Source organism: Trachurus japonicus, chromosome 17 (assembly GCF_045865225.1).
Source record: "Trachurus japonicus isolate A0001 chromosome 17, Traja_1.0".
NCBI classification, from domain to species: Eukaryota; Metazoa; Chordata; class Actinopteri; order Carangiformes; family Carangidae; genus Trachurus; species Trachurus japonicus.
The window spans coordinates 29933875-29959783 of NC_140923.1; the positions used below are offsets into that span (position 1 = coordinate 29933875).

Below are 25909 nucleotides of genomic sequence, written 5' to 3' on the forward strand. Positions count from 1 at the left end.
GAAAAAAAAAAGAAAGAAGAGGAAAAAACGAAAACATCAAAACAGCCACAGGTAGATTTTTAGGTTTGTCTTGTTCGTCCTCCTGTGCTTCAGGAACACGCGAGTGCTCAATGACTCAGCTTCAACTGAAGAAAAGTTCAGTCCGGTCATCCCTGGTAACGTCTCAGTCTTTAGAGCCGCTTTGACCTTCTTTTTTTATTTCTTTTTTTCGCTCCACATCCTACAGTAAAGGGTTCTTTGTGCTGACCACCTGTGATGCATTCAGCGGAAATATGGCTTGGGAGCTGATGTCTGTAGCAAGTATAAAAGTCACAGATGAATGTATGCCGTCGGTATCAAACACTTGTTTCAAATCAGTACAGGACACAAGAGGTGGATGTAGTGTGACGACTGTGGCTAATAAATAAAGGGTCTTGCCTTTGATGGCGTTGCTAGAGACACTAGCTAGATTGTGCATTAGCTATTGGCCACTGAGGTACAGTAAATCCAGTATCATGAAATTGTAAAACCTACAGGGTCATGTCTTATATCGTCTACTCGGCATGCTATAAAACAAGGTCTACAATAGGTTTACATTAGATTGCTATCAGTCTATATAATCAGTGCGTGCTACTTGGGTGCGTGTTTACTTGTGACCCCCCCCCACCCACACCTCCTCTCTCCTCCCTTTAAAGGGATAGTTCACCCAAAATTGAAATTTCACTCATTATCTACTCACCCTCATGTCGACTAAGGGCTGGGAGAAGTTTCAGAGTCCTCCGTGCCTTCTCTGAGTTACAGGGGGTCTCGGCGTAGCAGTGCATGTTCATATAACTGTTGCAAATGGATACCAACTGTCTTCGTAACAAAAAGACACACCAAAAAACATCCAAATACCTCCATGCTGCTCGTATGTAATGTCCGTCTTGTATTGAAGCCCCGAAATGCGAAATTGTCCCGAAAAAAATTAAATAAGTCTATATTTCAAGCTTGTTTTGTAGCGGAAGCTTCTCGAACAAAACAAGCTTGAAAAATAGACTTATTTAATTTACATACGAGCAGCATGGAGGTATTTGGATGTTTTTTGGTGTGTCTTTTTGTTATGAAGACAGTTGGTAACCATTTGCAACCGTTATATGGACATGCACTGCTATGCCGAGACCCCCTGTAACTCAGAGAAGCCACGGATAACTCTGAAACTTCTCCCAGCCCTTAGTCGACATGAGGGTGAGTAGATAATGAGTGAAATTTCAATTTTGGGTGAACTATCCCTTTAAAGCTATAGCGCGTAACTTCTATCGCCCCCTAGCGGATTTCTGCGTTATTACAACGATAATCAATATGGCGTATGGCCTGGTGTAACCCGCCCCTCCCCTCCCCACCGCTACCGTTTGTCACTCTCTTTCTTCGCCAACAGACCTTCTGCTGAACGGGAAGGCTTTTTCTTTTTAGTAGGATCCACTTCTGAACCTCTTGGTCGCTTCTTCGGGTTCTCCGCCATGTTGCTTCTAGCAGCGCTCTCCTCCCCCCTCCCTTCTCCTTGTCAGGTAAAACCCAGTAGAACGCGCTATGCTGTGTTCCAGGCAGGCTTTTGAACCCGTAAGTTACGACTTCAAGTCACGACTTTGTAGCATTCCAGGCAACCCGTAACTCGTGTTTTTCCGACCTGTTACCCGTGAAAGTGCACTATAACGGCTGTTAAACTCGTAACTTCCGACCCGTGAACTCGTACCAGATCAAACTGGTGCGACTTCACAGGTCGGAAAAACACGAGTTACGGGTTGCCTGGAACGCACCATTATTTCCTGTGCGCCAGCGCGGAAATGTCGCCCAGACACCAAATACAAAAAGAACAAATACTGAAAAATACCACGAGGTGTTAGAGGAGCCGAACGGCTTAATCAGCATTGTATCATCTCCTCTTGTATTGGCTTGGGTGAAACGGATATTTACAGACACGTAGAAGTTACGCACTATAGCTTTAACCAGTTTGTATCCTTTTACACCTCGACACCTCGTCTCCTTCCTGTGCCTCCATTTAGTCACCGGCTCCTCCCGACTATCTACCTTTCATCGCCTTCTCCATCTTTTCACCCCTGCTTCATATCTTTCCATCCAGTGTGTTTGTACATGTGCGGGAGTGTGTCTCTTTGCCTGCGTGGACTTATGTGTGTGTGTGTGTGTGTCACAGTGCACTGAGGTCATGGCAGGAACGGGACTTCTGGCGGAGGATCTTGCTGCCCCGGTGACGGCTCATCTCCCGGTAGCGTCCCCTGTCCCGATCTCGGTCTCGGCCGTACGAACGTGGGACCAGCCCCGCCAAGAAGCGTTTGGCCCGGCTGGTCAGGCTCTCCCTGCGACCCGCCCCGGGGTCTCCGTCGGTCCAGCCGGGACCCACGCAGTCGCCCCTCGCCGTCCGAACCGCCGCCTCCAGCAGCTCGTTGGTGCCGTGGTCCAGAGAGGCTGAGAGCTCCAGGTAGAGGCAGTCGAACATCATGGCGCTGGATTGGGCCTCTGGTAAGAGAGGAGAGGAGAGGAGAGGAGAGATTTTTTTTTAGAAAATGTGCCTGGATGGTGCTCATTCTAAATAATTGGGGCTTCACAGACAGGCAGATGCAAATGGCAATTACAGGCAGCAATTTGAAATGTAAGGACATTAGATCCTGAGGCCAGTGAACCATTCACAGCATGGTAACGACCCCAGCTGGTGCATCACCACAACACAATATCTCTGCATCGACAGCTCACTCAGGGCTGTTTGAGAGACTCTGTTAGACTCCTAAGTGTTACTTTGTTACTTCTTACGCTCCAAATTGAGACAAATGGATTCAATCTACAGCATCTCACTTTGTCAAGAAGTGGCACTCTGTTTATTAGTGAGCTTTGGAAAAGTTGCGTAATAATGGTGATGATGAAAGAGAGATAGACAAAGACCTTTTCTGTAATCGTGATGTATTACAGTGGATAATACTACACAATAGGCGGTCTTTATGCTTTCAAGCTAAAAATTACAATAATTTGTTTACACGCTGAATGTTTTTTCTCTCTGTCGACCACACATTCTTTATCAATGAATGGAGTTTGCTCAGTTGTCATGGAGATGGATTCCTAGACATAATGGCATATGACATTTGAAAGCGCTTGAAAAGACTGGGTTCGTTTTAATCACATCAATATTTTCACCGAAAAATCTACAGGATCTCCACAGTTAGATACTGTAAGACCATTATGAGCTTTTCTGAGTCTCATGGGGAATGAGTCTTCTGGGGAATCTAGAGTAAGTGAATCTTGAGCTAGGATTGTTTACTGTAAAAAAGTCCTAAAAAAAAGTTACAGATGTAATTGTAACAGCTTCTGGGCTTGTGGTTCTGCAGTATGATACTGATATTTTCCTGAGAGACGGGTTATCACTGATGTTTCCCTCCATCGAAGGACACTGGGGTTAAAAGGTCCTACAACATTTGGGTGACTCAAATTGCAAATGAAAAGCTCTAAAAGCAAGACCTTGCCTATATTCCCGCATAAATAGCTACTAATATCAAAAACTCTGGTTTCTTTATAATAGATTTTTTCATTTCAATTTTCATTTCATTAAAATTCCATTTTCAGTTCAATGAAAAGCCCTTTATTACACTAACTGTTTCAAAAAATTAGCATCCTTTTGAAAGTTTGCCTCAGCATCAGCCAGTAAATGAACAGAGAGCAGCAGACAGGCGATGAGGGCAGGATGGGGTTAACGTTGCCACTAGCTGAGTTGTGTAAGCTCAAATCTCTTGGCTGCAGCTCAAATGGGAAAACGTTTTCTATCTCAATGTGACTCTCCTGGATAAGGGCAGGTGACTAAATGTGTTGTTGACAAGGCTCAGTATCTCAGCTAAAAACGCTGTTTGTCCCTGGTCAAACAAGAAAGGCTATGATAAGGAAAGCTGACAGATATGAATCATTTTGCAACAAATGGGTTTCATTCTCTGCTTAAAAAATAAAAAATAAATAAATGTTAGGTTTGGCTTCATTTCTGCCAGTCTGAGAGTGCAGCTCTGTGCAAGTGGTTTCAAAGCTCACTATCAGAATTCATAATAAGAATTCTTAAAACTTAAACGGTCTGAACTTCAAAGGAAAATGTTGGTGGTTGATGAATTTTGTAAGGACTTCACAGAAACTTTTTTCCAACCTTGGTTCTAGTTTAGAAAATGTATTTAAAGCAGAAAGAAATATTGTGGAAATATGATAAAACTAAAGTGCTAATGAGCTACTCCCAAGGGGGAAAAAAACACAGCACATTAAGTGAGATAAGCTCTTAAAAAAGCTCCAATAATGAATAATATCATAAAAAACAATTGGCTTCCTCATGTGATTTGAAAAAGAAAATGCCGGAACAATGGAGGGGACAATGTGGTCCTCATTTACAGTAAATTGGGTTGGGCAGAAATCTGGACACAAAAGGAGACAAACACTGTAATCTGGAAACTACAGCAGCTCTCCTGCAGGTCGGCCATATGCTTACTGTCTACTTTCATGGTAAACTGACCTATACGTAGCCTCGTAAACCAGCCTCTCGCGGAAGTGCATTTCATTTCATTCCGAGGGAGAGTCTGGCCTCATCCCCATTCTAAACGTTTGGACTGAAACCCTCAGAAGGCCGAGCCAATCAGCGTCGCCCGCTGTGATTGACACAGCACGTTGGCCAATCAGGGACCGACTGGTGCAAAGCCCCGTCACTACACCAACTTGCTGATTGGCTGAATGGGGTTGTCTGTCAACGCTACTACCAAAGATATTAAACCGTCTTTGCTACTACTCCCGCCCAGCTCCCGCCCACCCCAAACGCTTAGAGGGGGGATGAGGCCAGACTCTCCCGAGAAATGAAATGAAATGCATTTCCGCGAGAGGCTGGTTTACGAGGCTAACCTATACGACCAACATCTCCGATACGTACATTTACTTACCACAGTAGAGTTGGCACCCTGTTGCTTTTTTCTAGTGCAAAGTAACAGACTAACATAATTTTTAGTCAGAAAACAGAGTCTTATGGATCTGCAGATGTCCAGTTGCCCTTGAATTACAATAAACTGGCAGGTGATTTTCCTATTGACACCTCCAACTCCAACCCCATCTTTAACTGTCCTTCAATATTTTACTGTTATACTCTTTTACGGCTTGCAAATTAAAATGCAAAAACAGAGACATTGACGTTGAAGTAATAAGTTAGATGTGAATACTGCTGCTATATTTTACACCATCTTTGACCTGTTGTACTTTATACACAAGCTGTCGAGTACAATTAACCATCAAAATGAACTGTTCAGGTACATTCATCTTTATTTTTACTCCAGGTAATGAGGTAGTCTGAAACCTAATCTAATCAGTTGTGACGTTGCCCTTTTGACTCTCAACAAATACCAAGCTGTTCCTTTGTGTCTCATATCTTAACAATTAAACTCAAGCGTTGGTGCTTTCATCTGTGAAAAATACGACATGTTCTAAAATAGCTGGAGTTTCCTGTAAAACCAGACAGGATGATCTCGTTTACATTTTCTGGAGCTGTCTTCACAAGCTCTGGAAGAAGCTCGTGAACAGACCTTGAATTTTTTTTTTTTTTTCTGGCAAGGTTAAATATAACAAGGTCCTTTTTTCCAACTATTTCGAGAGCTTTCTGCCACATTTTCTTCAGCAGGGGATGAAGTTTGCTCAGTTGGCATGGAGATAAATCTGTTGACAGTGGATGAGCAAACTCCATCTGCTGATAAAGACCATGTGACACAGTTGAAAGCTACAGAGAAATTAAACATGTTAATTTGGTTTCTGTCGGCTGCATTTACACATAGACAAATATACTGTATGTGTTACACAAGTGTTACAACAAACAGTACTCGATTTGATCAGGGTGTAATACTGTACAGTAATCCACCCGCAGAGCAGCTGTCGACCCACAGTGCTGTCACCTAATAGTAGGTGAGGTAGGAAAAAAGACAAATCCCAAATCAGCTTATCCTAATACCTGTGACAGCTGATTGAATTGAATTGAGTCTTTATAACTTGTTCAAAGAGTCTTTGGGAAATTGAATTGAACTGAAGAGAGGAGAGGAGAGGAGAGGAGGACAGGAGAGGAGAGGAGAGGAGAGGAGAGGAGAGGAGAGGAGAGGAGAGGAGAGGAGAGGAGGAGAGGAGAGGAGAGGAGAGGAGAGGAGGAGAGGAGAGGAGAGGAGAGGAGAGGAGAGGAGAGGAGAGGAGAGGAGAGGAGAGGAGAGGAGGCAGGGGGCCACCCAAAGGCGGTCACAATGTAAGGTCCCTCCCTGTGTGCTGACAAGGAGAAAAGAAACAAGGGATGGAGAAAGAGACAGACAGAGAAAGAAGTAAGAGCAGCATTACGCTGAATAGGAAGAAACATGTGAGTCACGAAGAAAAGAAAAGGGAGATGCTGAAAGGAGATGACAGGCAAGATGGCACAGGAAATGAACTAGCAGGAGGAGAAGGAGAAATACACACACACACACACACACACACACACATACAGACAGAAATGATGCTGAGTAAGCAAACCAAGCCAGAGTGCATATTAATCAAAGCCCTGTGGAGCCGGGCCACACCACAGCCATACTGAGCAAATGATAAATATGTTGTCAGTGTGACAGTGAGTGTATCATGGTGTTAAGGAGGGATGTAGCAAAGGGGGGAAGGTGAGACATAGCAGAATAAAAGTGTCACTGTACATGCCATAAAAAGACTTTATGACTTCAGCTCTCTCAGCCAGGCTCCACGTTCTGGTCTGGCCACACAGACCAATCAGAATCCACTGTCAGGCTCAGATAGCAGAGAGAATACATGCGGTCTATCCACAGAGAACATAAGAACATCCTCGTCAGGCGCCACGGGACAAGAGAGGACTATTTCCATAATGCTGACCACATTAATGCTTTTTGTTTTTTCATAAAGAGAGAATGTGCTGAGTCCAGGCATCTCTTATTATTCATTCCTAACCTCCCGCCGCCCCCCCACCCTCTTCCTTCCCCTCGTGTCATTAGGTTTAAACCGAAGCTGTGACCGAGTCGGCAGCAACGTGCAGGCGCCGATGTGCACAAATTTTACACTTGCCGCCTTCCTTTAATTGCACAACAAAGCAAACCAAACAGGATTTGACCCACACGATCAACACAGGAACTCGCGCATTTCTCACACGCTTTTCCACACTATCTTGTGAAAAGCCTCCAGACTCACTCTCAGTCGCACCATTTCAAGCCGGAGGTTAACCCTGCATCCAAAGCCTAACCTGAACCTTGAATCTAACATCATTTAAACCTTAATCTTGTTTTAAACTCTTATCATAATCCTCTTATTTTTTCTTCATCATGTTTTACCTACAGTAACATGACTTCTCAGGCCAAAAGGGTTATGAAGATGAAAGCAATGGAAATTCTACAGACACAAATTAATTTTCCTAAACATATTTTAATAGGGAAACAAGAACCCACACACTCACCATTTTGTTGGAAAAATATTGCAGATACAAAATGTGGATTGAGTAGACATATTAGACCCTGTCATGCAAATTCAACTTTGATTAATGTTAGTTTACCAAATGTAGTTTGATTCAATAACCTCAAGTCTTTTTTTAAGCATTAACGGACCAAACTTTTTGTCTTTGTTTAATACTAATATTAAAGTGGTATATTTTGACCACTTGGGGGCAGAAAGACTGAAACTGTCATCTTATGATAGTTCAGCAGCAAGCACAGGGGCATGTTGGTTTGCAGCTTAGGCTACTTGCTTGGTTAAAATGCCTATGTATAAAACAAGTTTCTAAGATAATATTAATACATCTTAGTGTAGTGTGGTGTAGGTCCAACATCCACTGTGGGTCCACGTGTTGTCCAACACAGTCTCACCCCTTTGCGTCAAACGGTTGACGCTTGGTCAAGGCCCCTTACGTCAATATACTGACGTGGAGGGGGTACCCTCGAGGTCGTTTCTCGACGAATAGGGCCACTCATAGACTTGAATGCAAATCCCTCATCGTCGGATTTTGACGAAGGGGGGGCGGGACCGTTTCTCCCTCACTCCCAGTGCGTCAACAGCCTGACGAACGGTCACTGTCCCTCCTCGTCACATGCCTGACTCATTAGGTGCCCGTTTTTCGTCAGGTTTTGACGCGCTCGGCTTTCAGTTGATTCCAATGCAGTTCCCTTCGCGGCGATATGTGACGCTCAGAGCAAGTGATCCAGCCGACCCGGCTGCGGCACTGACGGACGCTGTGAGCAGAGAATAACTTTTTTTTTTTTTTTTTTTTTTTAAACTTTTCCTTAAATCTTTATTGAACCTGATGCTGCTGTGTCTGACGTAGCTTTCGGCAAGGACGTCCTTTCGGTTATTTATTTATTTATTTATTTAGTGATCATGGTGTTTGGTGCAGAATAATCAATCAATCAATAAATAAATAAATTACGTCCTTGTCGGAAGCTGCTTGGTTGAGCTTGCTGTTACCAGCAAATGAAAAAATAAAACAAATTGAGCTTATATTATTTTCTTAGTAACTAAAAGGTCTTAACATCTTTTTTGTTTTCAACATTGAATAAAAAAAGGGTGCTATATTGTTAAAATTCAACAATAAAGTGCATAAAAGTTGGCTTGACTTCTTTCTTTTTTTTCATAATTTTCACCAGCATCTTTCTGGTCCACATCACATCATATTTATTGTAATTTTTAATTCAATGAGTGACATTTTATTTTTTATCTGAAAAACAATATTATGAATTCAAGGGTCAGAGGTCACTGATTAGTGTTAAATTTAACCCTTTTGACCCTGTTTCCTTGAATAAATCACTAAGACTTTGATGCGGGAAGCTGAGATTTTGATTTGATTTTGTTCAGAGCACTAGGGACAAAGTTTCTGTAGAATTTCAGACCTGTCGGACGTCCAGAAGGGTCACAGCTGACTGTCCAGGCTCGTTTCTCGGCCTTCAAAGCCTAGATTTAGAAGCCTCTGACCTTAAAGGAGAAATGCAATTCTTTAATAGCTTCCAGGTGCTTTGGCCTATCGGGCTGAATTTTTAGCTAAAGGAGCTGGTGTACGATCAGGAAGTAGGGGAGCTGTGCATAAAGCCAATTGGTAAGTGTCAAAGGTCACAGGGGTCAAACATCAAAGTGAATCCAGCCATTCCTGCTTTTTCTCAACAAAACATACACGCTTTAAGTTATCATCATGAAATATTAATTGGTTGTATATCAGAGAGTCCTCTATCAGAATATTTTGGTCCCGTTGCTCTAGGGGCCCCAGGGGGCCCCGGGGGGCCACTTGGCTTTCCCATGCTCCCACAGAGTTGGGTCTCGGGGTGATGGATAAGGGCCTCACCATGAGTCCACAGGCCAAGTTTCAAGTGATTTGGTCGGTTTCTATGGAAACGGCGGCCTCAAGGATACAGAGGAATGCGACTGTTTGAAGCCCCGCCTCTCGAAAAGTAATGGCTCAATCAGGACCAAACACACATCTACGCGTTCGTCTTGGGCCCCCGAACCATATATTACGAAATCAGAACTGTACGACTTTTGGAAATGTGTTTTGTCTATTTCGGCTTTTCAGACTCAGAGTCTGTCAGACTTAAAGCTTGAGAGACCCTCTTAGTCAGAAAAGCCGAAATAAACAAAACACATTTCCAAAAGTCGTACAGTTCTGATTTCGTAATATATGGTTCGGGGGCCCAAGACGAACGCGTAGATGTGTGTTTGGTCCTGATTGAGCCATTACTTTTCGAGAGGCGGGGCTTCAAACAGTCGCATTCCTCTGTATCCTTGAGGCCGCCGTTTCCAGGGAAACCGACCAAATCACTTGAAACTTGGCCTGTGGACTCATGGTGAGGCCCTTATCCATCACCCCGAGGCCCAACTCTGTGGGAGCATGGGAAAGCCAAGTGGCCCCCTGGGGCCCCTAGAGCAACAGGACCAAAATATTCTGATAGAGGACTCTCTGATATACAACCAATTAATATTTCATGATGATAACTTAAAGCGTGTATGTTTTGTTGAGAAAAAGCAGGAATGGCTGGATTCACTTTGATGTTTGACCCCTGTGACCTTTGACACTTACCAATTGGCTTTATGCACAGCTCCCCTACTTCCTGATCGTACACCAGCTCCTTTAGCTAAAAATTCAGCCCGATAGGCCAAAGCACCTGGAAGCTATTAAAGAATTGCATTTCTCCTTTAAGGTCAGAGGCTTCTAAATCTAGGCTTTGAAGGCCGAGAAACGAGCCTGGACATCAGCTGTGACCCTTCTGGACGTCCGACAGGTCTGAAATTCTACAGAAACTTTGTCCCTAGTGCTCTGAACAAAATCAAATCAAAATCTCAGCTTCCCACATCAAAGTCTTAGTGATTTATTCAAGGAAACAGGGTCAAAAGGGTTAAATTTTTAACACTAATCAGTGACCTCTGACCTTGAATTCATAATATTGTTTTTCAGATAAAAAATAAAATGTCACTCATTGAATTAAAAATTACAATAAATATGATGTGATGTGGACCAGATAAAGATGCTGGTGAAAATTATGAAAAAAAAGAAAGAAGTCAAGCCAACTTTTATGCACTTTATTGTTGAATTTTAACAATATAGCACCCTTTTTTTATTCAATGTTGAAAACAAAAAAGATGTTAAGACCTTTTAGTTACTAAGAAAATAATATAAGCTCAATTTTGTTTTATTTTTCATTTGCTGGTAACAGCAAGCTCAACCAATCAGACACGTCGCTGATAAATATGAGGATTATGGGTAATGTAGTGCTTCTCGTGATATGACATTGGAAACAAAGCGTGTTTTCTTAAAATAAAGTTTGATATTACAAAGGGCTTTTGGACTCAGCAGAAGCACATAATATTGTTACACAGTCTTCCTTGGATGGTACAGCGTTGTGGCTAATAATCAGATCTTTCTTCAGAATATTGATTAAACAGAGCAGCTTTTTGAACGCGGAAGTGGTCTTCACCTGTAGAATCCACAACCCCCCCCCTCCTGGTCTGACGCAGCTTCCGACAAGGACGTAATTTATTTATTTATTGATTGATTGATTATTCTGCACCAAACACCATGATCACTAAATAAATAAATAAATAAATAACCGAAAGGACGTCCTTGCCGAAAGCTACGTCAGACACAGCAGCATCAGGTTCAATAAAGATTTAAGGAAAAGTTTAAAAAAAAAAAAAAAAAAAAAAAAGTTATTCTCTGCTCACAGCGTCTGTCAGTGCCGCAGCCGGGTCGGCTGGATCACTTGCTCTGAGCGTCACATATCGCCGCGAAGGGAACTGCATTGGAATCAACTGAAAGCCGAGCGCGTCAAAACCTGACGAAAAACGGGCACCTAATGAGTCAGGCATGTGACGAGGAGGGACAGTGACCGTTCGTCAGGCTGTTGACGCACTGGGAGTGAGGGAGAAACGGTCCCGCCCCCCTTCGTCAAAATCCGACGATGAGGGATTTGCATTCAAGTCTATGAGTGGCCCTATTCGTCGAGAAACGACCTCGAGGGTACCCCCTCCACGTCAGTATATTGACGTAAGGGGCCTTGACCAAGCGTCAACCGTTTGACGCAAAGGGGTGAGACTGTGTTGTGTTGTCACTTTCTGATATGTATGTGACACTTGATGAGTCAGAATGAAAAGTGAACTAATATTAATTTTAGATCTTTTTTTTTTTTTTTTTTTACTATATTATGCAATGTAATCAGGCACAATTATTTGCATGCAGTCTAATGTCTGTAGTGTTCTCCACCAGTGTGAACAGTCCTGGAGAAGTTTAAATGCTAAACTGTGGGGTTCAAGTATTAAAGCATTAAAGTGAATGACTCGCTCTTTGAAGCAGCAGCGACGGTTGAAGCATCATTCATGTTGTGGCGGGCCTCTTCTTTATCTGACACAAGCTGTGACACAACATATTGAAACAATGTGCTTCATAGGCAGTGTGAAACAAGCTTTACTGCTGTGGTGTATTTTGCCCATTATGACTGATTAAGTGTTACTGCTAATACGCAACAACACCCAGCACGCACAGAGCACCCGCGTTCCCTTGAAGCCATCTATCTGGCCTTTCTATTTAACTTCACTTCAATCTCCACCAACTGAAATATCAGGGACTTCAGCTTTTCTAAATGACTCTCTAGTCACTCATTTACTTCACCGCTCCGCTTTTTGGGATGATATAGCGTATCATTAGCAGTCCTAGCTTCATTGCTGTGGTTTTATATGGGGGGTTCAGCCATTAAACGTAAACAGCCAAAAGCAACAACTAAAGAAATACCTAAAAGTAAAGGAAGGTTGGAAGTGCAGGCCGAGAGGTAACCTCAAAATACTTTAAAAGGATAGTTCACCCAAAATTGAAATTTCACTCATTATCTACTCGCCCTTATGTCGACTCGGGGCTGGGAGAAGTTTCAGAGTTATCCGTGGCTTCTCTGAGTTACAGGGGGTCTCGGCGTAGCAGTGCATGTCCATATAACGGTTGCAAATGGATACCAACATGTCTTCGTAACAAAAAGACACACCAAAAAACATCCAAATACCTCCATGCTGCTCGTATGTAATGTCCGTCTTGTATTGAAGCCCCGAAATGCGAAATTGTCCCGAAAAAAATTAAATAAGTCTATTTTTCAAGCTTGTTTGTAGCGGAAGCTCCTCTTCCCGGTTCGTCAAATTTGGATGAACCAGGGTCTGTCCTCTTCCCAGTTCGTCCAAATTTGACGAACCGTTGAAGAGGAGCTTCGAGAAGCTTCCGCTACAAAACAAGCTTGAAATTTCAATTTTGGGTGAACTATCCCTTTAACATTAAAAGCCAAGTGGACACTAACAGGCCAACATTACCTTCCTATCTGGACAGATTCTTGTTAAGAGTCATAACTTTTACTATATTTGGTTTCAGAGAGTTTCTACAAATGACAAATGAGACAGTTTAAAGTCTCTCACACCCAGCAGCAGCAGCAGCAGCAGCAGCAGCAGCAGCAGCAGCAGCATCGGTGGTGTCGGGAGGCAATTTAGCTTTTTCTGAACAGGCACAAAAAGACACAGTTTGACAAGATAGGCAGCTGGTCTGGAATGTCTTTGAGAAAAGAGCTACAGGACCCTCTTTCATTCTGGCAGCAAGAGATGCAGACACCTAGTATCAAATATTTCAACCTGAGGTTAACATCATATAGAAAAGCCATTGCGCTTGTGTAACACTTGACACACAGACTCCCTTTGTAAAAAAAAAAAAAAAATCCTGATTCTTAATGTTTAAAGACTCTGTGTTTCTCTCAAGGGTAGTACAACCGGCCCCGCTCTCTCTCAGCTCACCAACATCCATACACTCACATAATGCATCACACAAAAAGACTCCCATTCATGCACACACCCTCCTTATACATTCTCCCTTGCCTTCCTCTTGTTCCTTTTATCCCAGTCTGTGGTATGAGACAGCGTCACTGACATCAAGCAGCAAAAAGAAAGCAGAGAGATGTGTGGAGTGTGCGCGCCTTGGCTTGTTTGTACCTTTGCCGCGCCGCCCGTGTGCACACAGGCAGTTGTGCATGTATGGCGAGTACAAACATAATGACAGTAACAGCAGCGTCCTGTGAGAGGGAGATAATTCAAACAAAGATGTGCTATCTGTGGGAAACAAAACAAAACACACACACACACACACACACAAAAAAAACAAAAAAAAACTAGCGGATCCGAGGGACACGGGGAGATGGAACCTCTCCAGGGGATTAGATAGGGAAGGATAAGGTAATGTTTGTAACTGCAGAAAAATATGAGAGTCTTTATGTTAGACTTAAAGCTATGGTCTACAATCTGAAAGATTGATCATTACTATTAATGTAATTTAGACGGTGGTTATGGCCCTATAGTACGACCTACACAATGTGAAGAGCAAAAGGAACAGAAATAAAACATTCTCTCTAGTGGCTGCTGGCCTGCAGAGACATAGGCCGCGTCCACACGAATACGTTTTTTTCGAATCCGGATACTTTATCGGATCAGCCTTGCGTCCACACAAATACGTTTTTTTCGAATCCGGATAAATACTTTATCGGATCAGCCTCGCGTCTACACGAATACGGCGTTTTCGGTGGGTGAAAACGGTATTTTTTTTAAATGGCTCCCAGAGTGGGAAAATTTGAAAACGCCACCCCAGCGTTTTCATCTGGACGGCCAAAACTGATTTTTTCTGAAATGATGATGTCATACCCCCCACCGCTCTACCTGTAACCTGAGACACACACCGCTACAGCAGCTACACACTGACAGTCTATGGACGTAACAACAACAACGGCCGACTAATGTCGCGTCGCTCAGAAGCTGCGGCTGAATCGCACCTGTTTAATCATCACTGATCGTCATATTTACTCTGACACGACTCCCTGTCAACATTTAATCCATGTTTGAGTTTAATACAGCAGGGGACTTCTTCTTCTTTTGAATTTCAACAGGGACTTTCCGTCTTCTTCTCTGTCTTACTGTAAGTGTTTACAGCGCCACACACGCTACACACACGCCTGGAGTATGTACTACAGCGTTTTGGGTCGTTTTCACTGGATCTGTGTGGATGCAGATATTTCTGGAAACGATGCCGTGTTTATGGAGATTTTTTTCAAAACGATTAAGAAAAAGATCGGATTCGGTGAAGCCACGTATTCGTGTGGACGGGGCCATAGAATAGAATAGAATAGAATAAAATAGAATTCTTTATTCATCTTCACACTCTGTCACTGAACAATATACAACACTGAGCCAAAACTGACCAATAGGAGCCATGCGGCCCACTGAAAGCCCCACTAGGATTCAGAGAAGCACAGTACAGAAGCACAGAATTTGTTGCTGCTGTTTTTACCAGTACCGGTGCCACTTCGAGTCTCCCTGATCCTCTCCACCACTCTCCGACCAGCCTCCCTCCAGCTCTGGAGCTTTGCTTGGCACTGCTAATGGCGGCGGCACCAGTTTCCGTCGCCACCGTCATTACTGGTAGCCTGACTGGTGCACGGCGGTGGCAACGGGACTGCCGGTACTGCCGCTGCCGCTAATTGTGGTGCCGAACAAAGCTCCTGAGCTGGAGGGAGGCTGGTCGGCCGGGCGGCCCAGCACAGGGCGCTGTGTGTTGGGGAGAGGATCAGGGAGACTGGACGCGAACAACACATCATCGTTTGATTGATGGAGATAAAGCTCTGCCAAGATATGAGCCTGAGAAGCGATGCTGCTGATACAACTGAGTTTATGTTGAACAGGTTTTGATCTTTGGAAGTTGTGACTGTGAATCCAACATTTTACTCCGCATTCAAAGGTGGCGCCGTGTCTGGTTTCTGCTGGCAGGCTTGTTGCTCTGCTGTGCAGGAGGGGGGGTGTTGTTACAGCTTGGTCGCACTGGACACGGAACCGAAGCGCAGCGCCCTGGAGCGGAGGCAGTTTCAGATAGGCGCACATGTTAACCGGTCTGCCTGGTCGCACATCTCGCGCTGTGGAGCGCAGTGCGCGCGCCTGCAGCGCTTCAGATCGGTTCATTTCTATTTTTCACGCGAGCCGCGAGCGCCGAGAGCGCCGTCTGTCAAGCTGGATAGACCAGATCGTACCAGACAGGAAGTCGGGCACAGAAAAGGCGAGAGAATCCGGTCAATTTTCAAAATAAAATCAATAAAATGATGATTAATTAAGTTGTTGCTTGTCCGTCTATAGCCTAAATATTTGTCAGTTGCGTCTGCATACGACACACACACACACACACACACACAATAACGTGTGTGGAAAACCGAGTGAATACGAGTATGGGCGACTGCAGTCGATGTCTGACGGGCGCGGAGAGAGAAGAAGAAGTACGCTCCCAGTGTGACCAACCAAGCGCCCAAGAAACCGTGCGCAGTGCGCGCGCTCAACTTCCGTGTGCAGTGCGACCAAGGGGTTAGGAGGGCCATACGAGCTCGGAGGGGAGGGGTGTGTGTGTATGTGTGTGGGGGGGGGGGGGCTTTTTTCAAATCTTTCTCATGGTCTTTCAAATCGTAGACCATAACTTTAATGATGTGAGACAGTCACAAAGCAAATGTGTGCTGTGGGAAGTCAGAAATTGCAGGGGTGGCGATGAGAGTTTTATTATTATTATTATATCCAAGTATATACAGTATACCGATGAATACAAATTCAAATCAAGGTTAAAACTCTGCTGTCACTCTTTTCCTCCCTTGTCACTCTGCAGCAACTTCCTGTTTGATATGTGCTCCATATAAACTCACGCATAAGGTGCAGGAAAATTACAACCTGCCCGTGGTCTGATCTCCCTTCAGAGGATTTTTCAAGCATCACTAAATGGATTCAGTGCAGCACTGGGTTTTTCGTCTTCAGTGAATTTGTTTTGCCAAGGCCTTGCTTCAGTGCTGTGTGTCAAAATGTAGCAAGTCTGTAAAGCTCGCTGCCCAATAGTGATATTTACCACAGTAAAGTGAGCTCTTAGATCTGCAGGATTTATTCATACTGCAGTAGTTGCACCACAGCAGCACTCACACTCCAACCCCAGCACCAAAAACCCACCAGCCCTCCTTGGATTTGTTCATGTTTTATTTTTTACTAGATTGAATCCCTTTTGATGGAATTAGGATTTCTTGACAGTGATCAACCGACTGAATATTCCTCAGTATCAAAGTGAAAGAAAATATCATACTCTTTTATCTGAATTAAATAACATAACTGCAACAAGTATTCATCCCTATTATTATTTAATCGGGGTAACTTTGCCAGAATTTTACACCCATTTATTATTGTGATGTCATTTTTTTGCAGACATTTCATCAGCAAAAGTCAAGTTAACATTTCAACTTGGCGATGCCACTAGATGAAAAGTCATGGGATCAGCAAAGTGATTACAGTTCATCCTGTAGAGGGGCATGAAAGTCGGCAATCATCTCAACAGCTGCTGAGACATTTCACTCTAGCAGCCTGCTGCTGCTGCTGCTGCTGCTGCTGCTGCTGCTGCTGCTGCTGCTGCTGCTGCTGCTGCTGCTGCTGCTGCTGCTGCCGCTGCCATAAAAGTCAGGGATCACCACAGTCATTCAGATTCATCCTCTAGGAAACACAGTGTCATGGCAATCTAATGGCTGTATCTGTTGAGATATTTCAGTCTGGACTATGGAGTGGTGGACAAACTGACAAACTGACTGACGTCAACAGATCATAAAACAGTTTTATGCTTGGCTGGATGGGATTTCACAAATAAATCATGATGTATGGATTGACGAGGTGGCTGCAGATGCTCAAATTAATCACAAGACAAAAATAAATCTTCCATCGTGATTTTTTATGTTATTTTTGTCTGTGTTCTTGTCTTGTTGCAGCGTCTTCTTCTGCTGTGATTTAGCGGCACCCAACTGTAAAATTAGCACCACTCCTTCATCTTGGCAAAGTGACTAAGGTTAGTGGATGGAAATGTAGAACCGTCCTACTGTCATCACAGGAGACCGACTGTAAATGGGCAGCGATTGGAAAGCTACAGGGTTGAAACATCACAGAAAAGAAGTAAAACCCAATTATTCCATTCGCTGTTCTTCAGTTGAAATGAAGATTGAGGTTTTTTCTTTTTTATTAAATAGGAGCCAATGAATGTTGTCCCTTTTGTGTATTTAAATTGCAAAGCTGTGCAAACAGTGTAGAATTAATTAGAATATGTTTGATTTAGGTCTATTTGTTATCTTTCTGTTTCTATTCATTATTTGACGAACAATCCTAATCACACTCAGATTCAGTGTTAGAAGTTTAAATGGTTTTTTTATTGACTGTATATATTTCGTCCACTTAAAACAATAACAGATGATAGTATTTTCTTCCCATAAGGAGTTTACCAACAGAGCATTTATCCTTGGATGCTGTAAACAGTGAGGAAATTGATTTTGCTGATCAAAGATAGATCCCCCCAGAGTCGTTCTAATGGAGATGAAGTCGGCTCGGAGGAAGATTTATGGTAAAATACCAGGAGAGAGAGACAGATGAGCCAAAACAGAGAGGGACAGAAAATAGGGTAAATACATGAGATAGATGAGTAATTGAACAGAGCACACTACTACTACTCTCCAAGGAAGAATGTGAGTATGCGTGTGTTTGAGTACCCATTAACTATAGGCTACATTTGCATTTTGAGTGTTTCATACTCTTATCCATTATAACTAAAAGAGAAAGCATCAACAACTACTAGAACACTGTGAAGAAAAGACATTTTGGGAGTTTGAGAGGCTTTATATACAGTACAAGAAGAGAGGGAGTGCATCTCAAATGTTTTTTGTGTGTGTGTGTGTTTCTTTCTTTGTTGCATCATTCACGCAGCAGCCTATGTTTGCTCATCGTTGCTTATGTCTGGGCAGAGCCATAAGCCCCATTCCCCCTTGGTTACTGTTGCTAGGTCTGTCAACCTTTCAGTTCGCACAAGGCATGTGAGGTATGCACTTTATAATGATAGCAGTGGCAGCTTTATCACCAGAAACAGGAGGTCGAAATCAGACGTTACATTTTCCTTTCAGGCCTTCGACTGTTTGATTTCGCAGGCTGAAATGACCACGGCCTTTTGTGGATTTTGTTGTACTTAGCTATCTAATCAATCTCATTTTCCCAGCAAAACTAGCTGGCATCAGCTGGATTGTTAAACGTGAGAAACCTGCTATTAAAAGCCGACTGATGCTCTTTCCATTGTGAGCCGTGTTTGCCTTTCTGCTGGGGCTGAGGACACTCATATCCAATAACTGCATACAGTACCAGCTCCATGGATTAAAGATGCATAGTAATACACAGTGCAAACAGTAATAACTGACCTTGTTTGCAGCTGAAGCTGACTGATGAACAGTTTTACATAAGTCATCTTTATGGAGAACTTATTTCTGGTGTCAAGTTAGAGTTGCTAGACTTTGACCAGACAAGAGTTCAGGTGGGGTGACCAAATGTCCTCTTTTACCCAGACATGTCCACTTTTTACGCCCTGTCCGGGGCGTCCGGGCGGGTTTTATAGATTCATGAAAATGTCCGGTTTTGGGGCGTCGCGTGGTGTAGTGGTTAGAGCGGGTGCCCCATGTATAGAGGCACAGTCCTCGCTGCAGTCGGCCCTGGTTCAAGTCCCGCGTCGGGCGCCATTTACTGCGTGTCGTTCCCCCTCTCTCTGCCTCCCCGTTTCCTGTCTGTCTCAACTGTACTATCTATAAAGGCATAAATGCCCCCCCAAAAAAAGAAAATGTCCGGTTTTCATTGTTTTTCATGTGACCATTAAACATACTTTACTGGCGCTTTGCACAGAATACTCCGGTATTTTGTTGCGTCTCTGATGTAATTCCCGACAGGCTGCCTCTGTATGTGCGGCTCTGCGACGCACTTAATATACAGAGGGAGCAGACGTCGGAGCAGCGTTGCCTCTGCTCACATAATGCCGAAGCGCAAGTGTAGCTGTACAGGGGGCGGACTCATTTGTGTGTTCTGGAGAAGAACGGCCGGCGGCTGCCTCGTAGTCACTGTTTTCCTTTTCTTTTTTCTTTTCTAAATACCCAACAGCGTGCTTATCTGTGATCAGGGCCGGCCCAAGAGTCCATGGGACCCTAAGGGGCCTCTATTATTGCCAATAATACTGATTATTGATCATTTACACACTAACTAATTAAAATTTTTCTGTCGTCACGGATCATCATCCTAGCTTGGAATTTCTTTTTTAGCCATCTATGGTTTTTAATCTGAAATGATATCAAATTCAGCCAAAAGTACAGCCTGGGGTTGATTTAGGCTACACTTAGTCTATTATTTGAAGTGATATTAGGCCTAGTACTAAATGTCATATGGGCCTACTAAAAGTAACAAAATAAACCAAGAGCCAATGCATTTGCTGTAAACATGTCATAGCCTCATTTCTTTTTGGTTTTAAACAAACTGCAACACCAATGTGAAACAACAACTTAAAGTGCCAGTGACCTTTCTTCTACCTACCCTCTGAGCTGATTTCGCGGGAGCGGACCAGGTCGCTCTTGTTGCCCACCAGGATAATTGGCGTTTGTGGCTGAGACTCCCTGAGGAGGAGGCGGAGCTGGGCGGTGCGGTGGAAACTTCGCCTGTCAGTCACTGAGAAGACCAGGATACACACATCACACTGTAAAGTAGACAGGTCCTGGGAATATAAACACACACACACAGACAAATTCATTAATAAACCAGAGCAGATTAGCACTGCACACAGGAGTGACAGCTGAATAGGTGTGGAATGTCAGGTAGCCGCAGCAGGCTACACAAGAGCCCTTGGACGCTATTGAACAACATTTTAAAACTATTGTCTCCTTCCTTGAGTCCCTGTTCTGTTGTTGTAGCCACCTCTTTTCCACCGAGCTGGTTCAGGTGCTGGTTCGGAGCCAGTACCTGCTTAGCACCGATTCTTTGCTTTTCCACTGCCTAAGCACCGGTTCTTGGTTCTTAAAACTGGTTCCAGACCAGCACCAACTTCTTGCTGGGCCAGAGCTAAGAACCGGTTCTTCCAGGGGCTGGCAGCAGGGTTACCTTAGCAACAAGACCAGCGCTAAGATATACAGACATGTTATCGCTACGTATTAAGTTTGTTTATCAATGTAAACACAGTTGAAGCTAACTAGCTGAGCTACAGGCAGTGGCTAACAGCAGCTAAGCTACGGCGAAGACGGCTGCGTTTTCCTTCTTTTTTTTCAGCCAGGTTTAGAGTTATCGTTAATTAAAAGTCTGTGCTTCCATGTCGGGGAGTGTGACTCTGACTTAGCTCCTAACCAGTGGAAAAGCAAAGTGGTTCTTTGGAGGCACCAGAGTTGAACCAGTTAAGCTCCGAACTAGCACCAGCACCGAACCAGCACTGGAACCAGTTTGGTGGAAAAGAGGTGAGAGGACATCAGTACCGATGCCAGGCGGCCGGCACTCAAGTTTTTATCACTGTCCCATGAGAGGACGCAGAGGCTTTGCTGAACTTGATTGTATGCATGTCACGCTTCACTTTGAATCTCCTGACCCTTTTAACAGTGACCACCAAAAATCCCATCGGGGCTTCCTGTCACAGAGGCTCAATTAGCCCGAGTGGCTCTAGCAGAAAGAGCAGCTTGGAACAGCCTGGGACCATCTTTGTCCTCTCTGGCTCTCTCTCTAATTGTGTCAGCTACGTTTACGTTGCATCGAAGGTGGTTCATGAGTCATTGCAAAGTCCTCCTGGCTCTACCTGAGAATTAAGGAGTGTGACTGAGCCAAAACTTGACAAAACATCATATACATAAACCATTTGAAGTGATTATACCATCCCATTAAAGCTGCACTGATAGATATTTCATTTGCATAATAACAGAAAGGGTCAAGTGAGTATGACTTCTTCTAGTTCTTAGTGATGACCTCACTGAGAATCGTCAGTCACACTACCTGCTCATTACCAAACAGACACAGTTATTAACTAACTAGATTACTTGCATGACCTAAAACACCAAATACAGTACAAGTAATTAAAAACAGCATTCATCTTATATCAACAAATGGAAATAAATCACATGAATATGTATTATTGGAAGAGGATTACTCATAGTGACAGACCCACAGAGAATTTTGATGCAAATTTGTGGTTGCCCTTCATTCGACAGCACACTCTAGCTCATTGTTTTGGTTTTAGGGCATGTTAACTCTGGTTTTATCCACATGGTGGATTTGTGTTGAATTTTATCATAATTGCTGTGTGAAGTCTTGAGTAATGGCCCCAAAGGGCTTCTTGAACACTTGAAGGGATTCCCATGAGTTCCCATGGGGAGACAGTGTTAAGGCCACAATCATATTCTCTGAAGTCACTGTGACTGCCACTGGCCTTGACCTTCAACAACCAAAATATAATCAGTTTGTCTTCAAGTCTGAGTGAATGATTTTACCAAATTTGAAGAAATTTCCTCAAGTTTTAGAGACGTTATATTCCCAAGACCTAAACCACATTTTGTGAGGTCATCATGACCCTGACCTATGACCTTTAACCAGCAAAATCCAAGTGGACATTTGTGCCAAATTTGATGAACTTCCTTCAAGGCATTACTTAACTGACTTTGGGCCTGATCTACTAAGATCCCAGAGAAGGGGCGGTAAATTGCGTGCTCCAGATAAAATGTTGCCTGTTTGGTTAGCACAAGGAAAACAGGTGATCTACTAAGAGTAACGGCTAAATAACAACACATGCAAACTGCAGTATTTAAATGAGGGTTTTGTGCGTGGTAATCATTTACAGCATGGAGAGAGTGGACAGAGAGCTGGATGGCCGCAGGAAATTTGATCCAATGGATTAATAGAGAACTCAGGTGGGACACTCAGGCCACACTGACCAAAGGGATCAAAGACTGGGTGAAGACAGAGGTGACGTCTCTCAGTCCCAGTCCCGGTCCCGGAGCTAAGCAGACATACTCGAGAGGGAGGAGAGGAAAGGAAAGTGTGGCATGTGTAACGGCGCTTAAATTACTTTTAACACACCTGGAAAACTGCTACAGTTGGCTGGAATGACTCGGATGCGAGGAAATTAGATATAAGAGCTTTAGCCTTGGCAGGTCAATAAAAGAAAAAAAGCGGTGCTAAGACTTGCCTTTCAAACGTATTACATAAATAAAGACACAAAATCTTCCACCACAATCTGTTTCAGGTTTGGTAAATCATGTTGCGTGTGCTATATAAATCTATTTGCATCTACTACCAACTAACCCAATTTTGCACGTTCTGGCCGAAACACCCATATTTGCATATTCATCAAGGCAAACGCGCTAAATGCATCGCATATGCTTTTTTGCCCGTTTGAGAGACACAATCCTCAGTGCACCCGGTTAGTAGATCAGCTTGCACATTTTTTTGCGGGTGACATCAAGTTTGCACATGTTTTTATACAAGCAAACCTTTAGTAGATCAAGCCCATAGTGTATTCACATGGCCAAAACTGGGTTGCAAGTGACCTTTGAAGTCCAAAATCTAATTTGTTTGTTCATGAGCGGCAGTGACATTTGTGCCAAATTTGAAGTAAATCCATCGAGGCATCACTGAGTACAAGACAGACTGATGGACAGGCCCAAAACTATATAATTTGGCTCTCACCAGCACAGAGGCATAAAACATACTGACAAACCCACTGCATAGCTGTCCATTAGCAGACAGCAGACATTACATACATACAAGTGAACAGCTGAAAAAGATGTATCTTCCTCAGTACGTGCTGTAGTGAGATAGAAGTGAATAGAGATCTTACATTGACGAAGTGACCAGAAACACGACTCCAGATAATGTTGCTCCCTGCTCTTGGATATATACACAGCCAGAAAAACTGTTGTCGTTTTAGGCAGGAACTTTGCTAATGTGTTAGGAAGAAATACTCCAAGGTGACAGCTTATTCCATTTCCAAAAACTGCAAAAACTCCATGAAGACAGGGCTCACAGAAATATTTATCCCACTCTGTCTGAAAAAGTCATGTCATGAGCCTTATCCAGAGATCTTACAAAACTACTCCTCCATCTTATTTTTCCTGTTTACCAACATTTTACCTAATCCAGCATGAGAATTTTGATGTTTTTGAAAGCTTTGGCATTTACACTATATTTTAAGTTCTGTAATTTTAGCATATGGCCTGTGTTGAAAAAGCTAAAACAAAAGATATATAAAGTTGGACAGACATAATCAATACAAACTATTTTTTCTCACAGACAGAAACCTGAGACCAGACGCTACAGTTTAAAGCCAGTCAAAGTCACACAGTAATGTTCTCTGTCAGTGAAACACAAAGCCAGTATACAATACAGGAACATTACCCAGAGGGTGACTGTAGGCTACAAATGAAATATAAATTGTTACCACTGTGTCAACAAGATAGTTCACTGTTCACAGGGTAATATAAAGTTCACATTACAGACCCAGGGCCTTTCCCCTTGACTGCTCTGTAGACATGCTCAGAGGGGAACTGGTCAAATTTTATTAGTGGGCCAGTTTAGCTTTAATCTATAACTTTCACATTGTATTATTTCTAAACATCGCCTGATTCCATCAAGTTGTATTTCAACTGAAAATAGGCCTGTGAAGCCAAAAACAGTGGTGACTGAATCAATACAAGAACATGTTATTCCCACCAGATAACCTAATCTGCCTGCTAGCTTTAGACTGTGCATTGTCTGTGTGTTTGTGAGACTGTGTGATTGCCCTTGCCCTACATCCACAGCCCTGAAGGCAAATTCCTGCCCTCCAGAGAGTTTCAGACGCCTAAAAAATTCACACTGTCTCAAGCGGCCAAGTAGTATTGGATCAGACCCCAGAGCAGGAAATTCACGGGAAGTGCCTTGGCACTGTCTGCTTGATGGAGCGCAGGAAAAGACAAGGAGGAGGGAAAAGAACGAGGGAGGGAGGGAGGCACTGGCGTGGACGGCGACTCCACCACCTGTCACCGTCTGATTGAGGGATGAGGAGGAAGAATGAAAACAACTACGCACGGGGAGATAAACAGAGAGAGGGAGAAGCTTATCTTTGCAAGCAAGGGAGTACCAACACAGAGAAGACATCGATTAGTTTGATGGAGCGTTCCTGGAGGAAAACTGTGACCAAGTAAATATGCCTCTCTCTATCAAACTGAGGCAGAGCAACCCAGGACAGTGCCAACTCCCTCACTCTCGCTTTCTCTCGATTAAGCCTCTGTTCACAGAGAGCAGACCATCTGTCAATACCTACTCCTCTCATTCACAGTCTAATACACAAACACAAAAGCCCACATATAGTAATAAGTGAATATTAATATTTTAATTAAAGGATAATTACCGTTTTTTGCAATCTGGACCTTATTTCTAGCATAAAATATGATAATTTACTCACCCAGATAACTTTGGTGTCATTACAAGTCGTTCCGACGAGATTAGATCCAGCCGAGAGCCGCATATATCCGTAGGCTATAATGTGAGTCTACAGGGCAGCGCAATGCAGCCTCTAAATAACACATTATCCACTGTGAAACTTGTTCATTCACCAATATTTAGTGCTATTCCCCTCTGAGTCCAGGGTTAGCTGTTATCAGCATCCGGGGTCTGTAGGTTGACCTACTGACCTCTGACCGACTCATTCTGATAATAATCATTCCACTTCGGCATTCGGGTCCATTTTTAGCGCAACTAGCCACAGCTTTAGTGAGTCCAGGTTGAGGAGAGGAAGCCTGTGGAAGCTGAACTTCGTCCAGCTGCTCATTTTGTTTTGACAAGTCAGAAACACGCAGAAACGAACCATAGCATTAGTGGTAGCAACAAGCTAGGATGACATCATCCAGGTCAGAGGTCAGTAGGTCAACCTACAGAACCCGGATCTTGATAACAGCTAACCCCGGACTCAGAGGGGAATAGCACTAGTGTATCATAATAAAATATTGGTGAAATGAACGAGTTTTGCAGCAGATAATGTGTTGTGTGGTAATGCGCTGCCCTGTGTTCTCGCATTAGGCTATATGGATACGCGGCTCTCGGCTGGAGCTAATTTCGTCTGAACGACTTGTAATGACACCAAAGTTATCTGGGTGAGTAAATTATCGTATTTATGCTAGAAATAAGGTCCAGAATGTAAAAAACGGTAATTATCCTTTAAGCCGTATTAATGACAGAGAACTTTCCTGGCTTATCAGGCCATTTTCTATGTGATGTACGTTCACTGTCAGGTTTCTCTTGACTGAAATTCTGGAAAAAAAAAAGTGAATGCATATTATGTCTGAATATAGTAAACTTATATTTACTTCTATTGATACAGGCCATTAGCCTGACAAGCCAGACTTAAAATGTCTAGTCTGGCAACGACCGGTAGACCTCGGCTCAATCCAGGGGACGGGATGAAGGCTGTCTTTCAAACTGCCTCGGCACACAATAGGGTAGCACTACGACTGTTTAGAGCAAAGAGCAGGATGACGGAGCAAGCTGGTAGATTAAACTTTTC

The 25909-nt window shown here is 43.4% G+C and overlaps 1 protein-coding gene across 1 annotated transcript in view; it reads right to left on the reverse strand.

Moving 5' to 3' along the window:
• Window positions 1-1953: 1953 nt before the first annotated feature.
• The window catches only part of rem2 (RAS (RAD and GEM)-like GTP binding 2), a 41853-nt gene continuing 17897 nt past the window's right edge, over window positions 1954-25909 (reverse strand). Inside the window, exons 4-5 of the mRNA XM_085804901.1 lie at window positions 19933-20110; window positions 1954-2493 (exon numbers count right to left, since the gene is read on the reverse strand). Coding sequence (XP_085661027.1) covers window positions 2165-2493; window positions 19933-20110 — 507 coding nt within the window. The 3' untranslated portion in view covers window positions 1954-2164. The remainder of the gene's footprint in view (window positions 2494-19932; window positions 20111-25909) is intronic.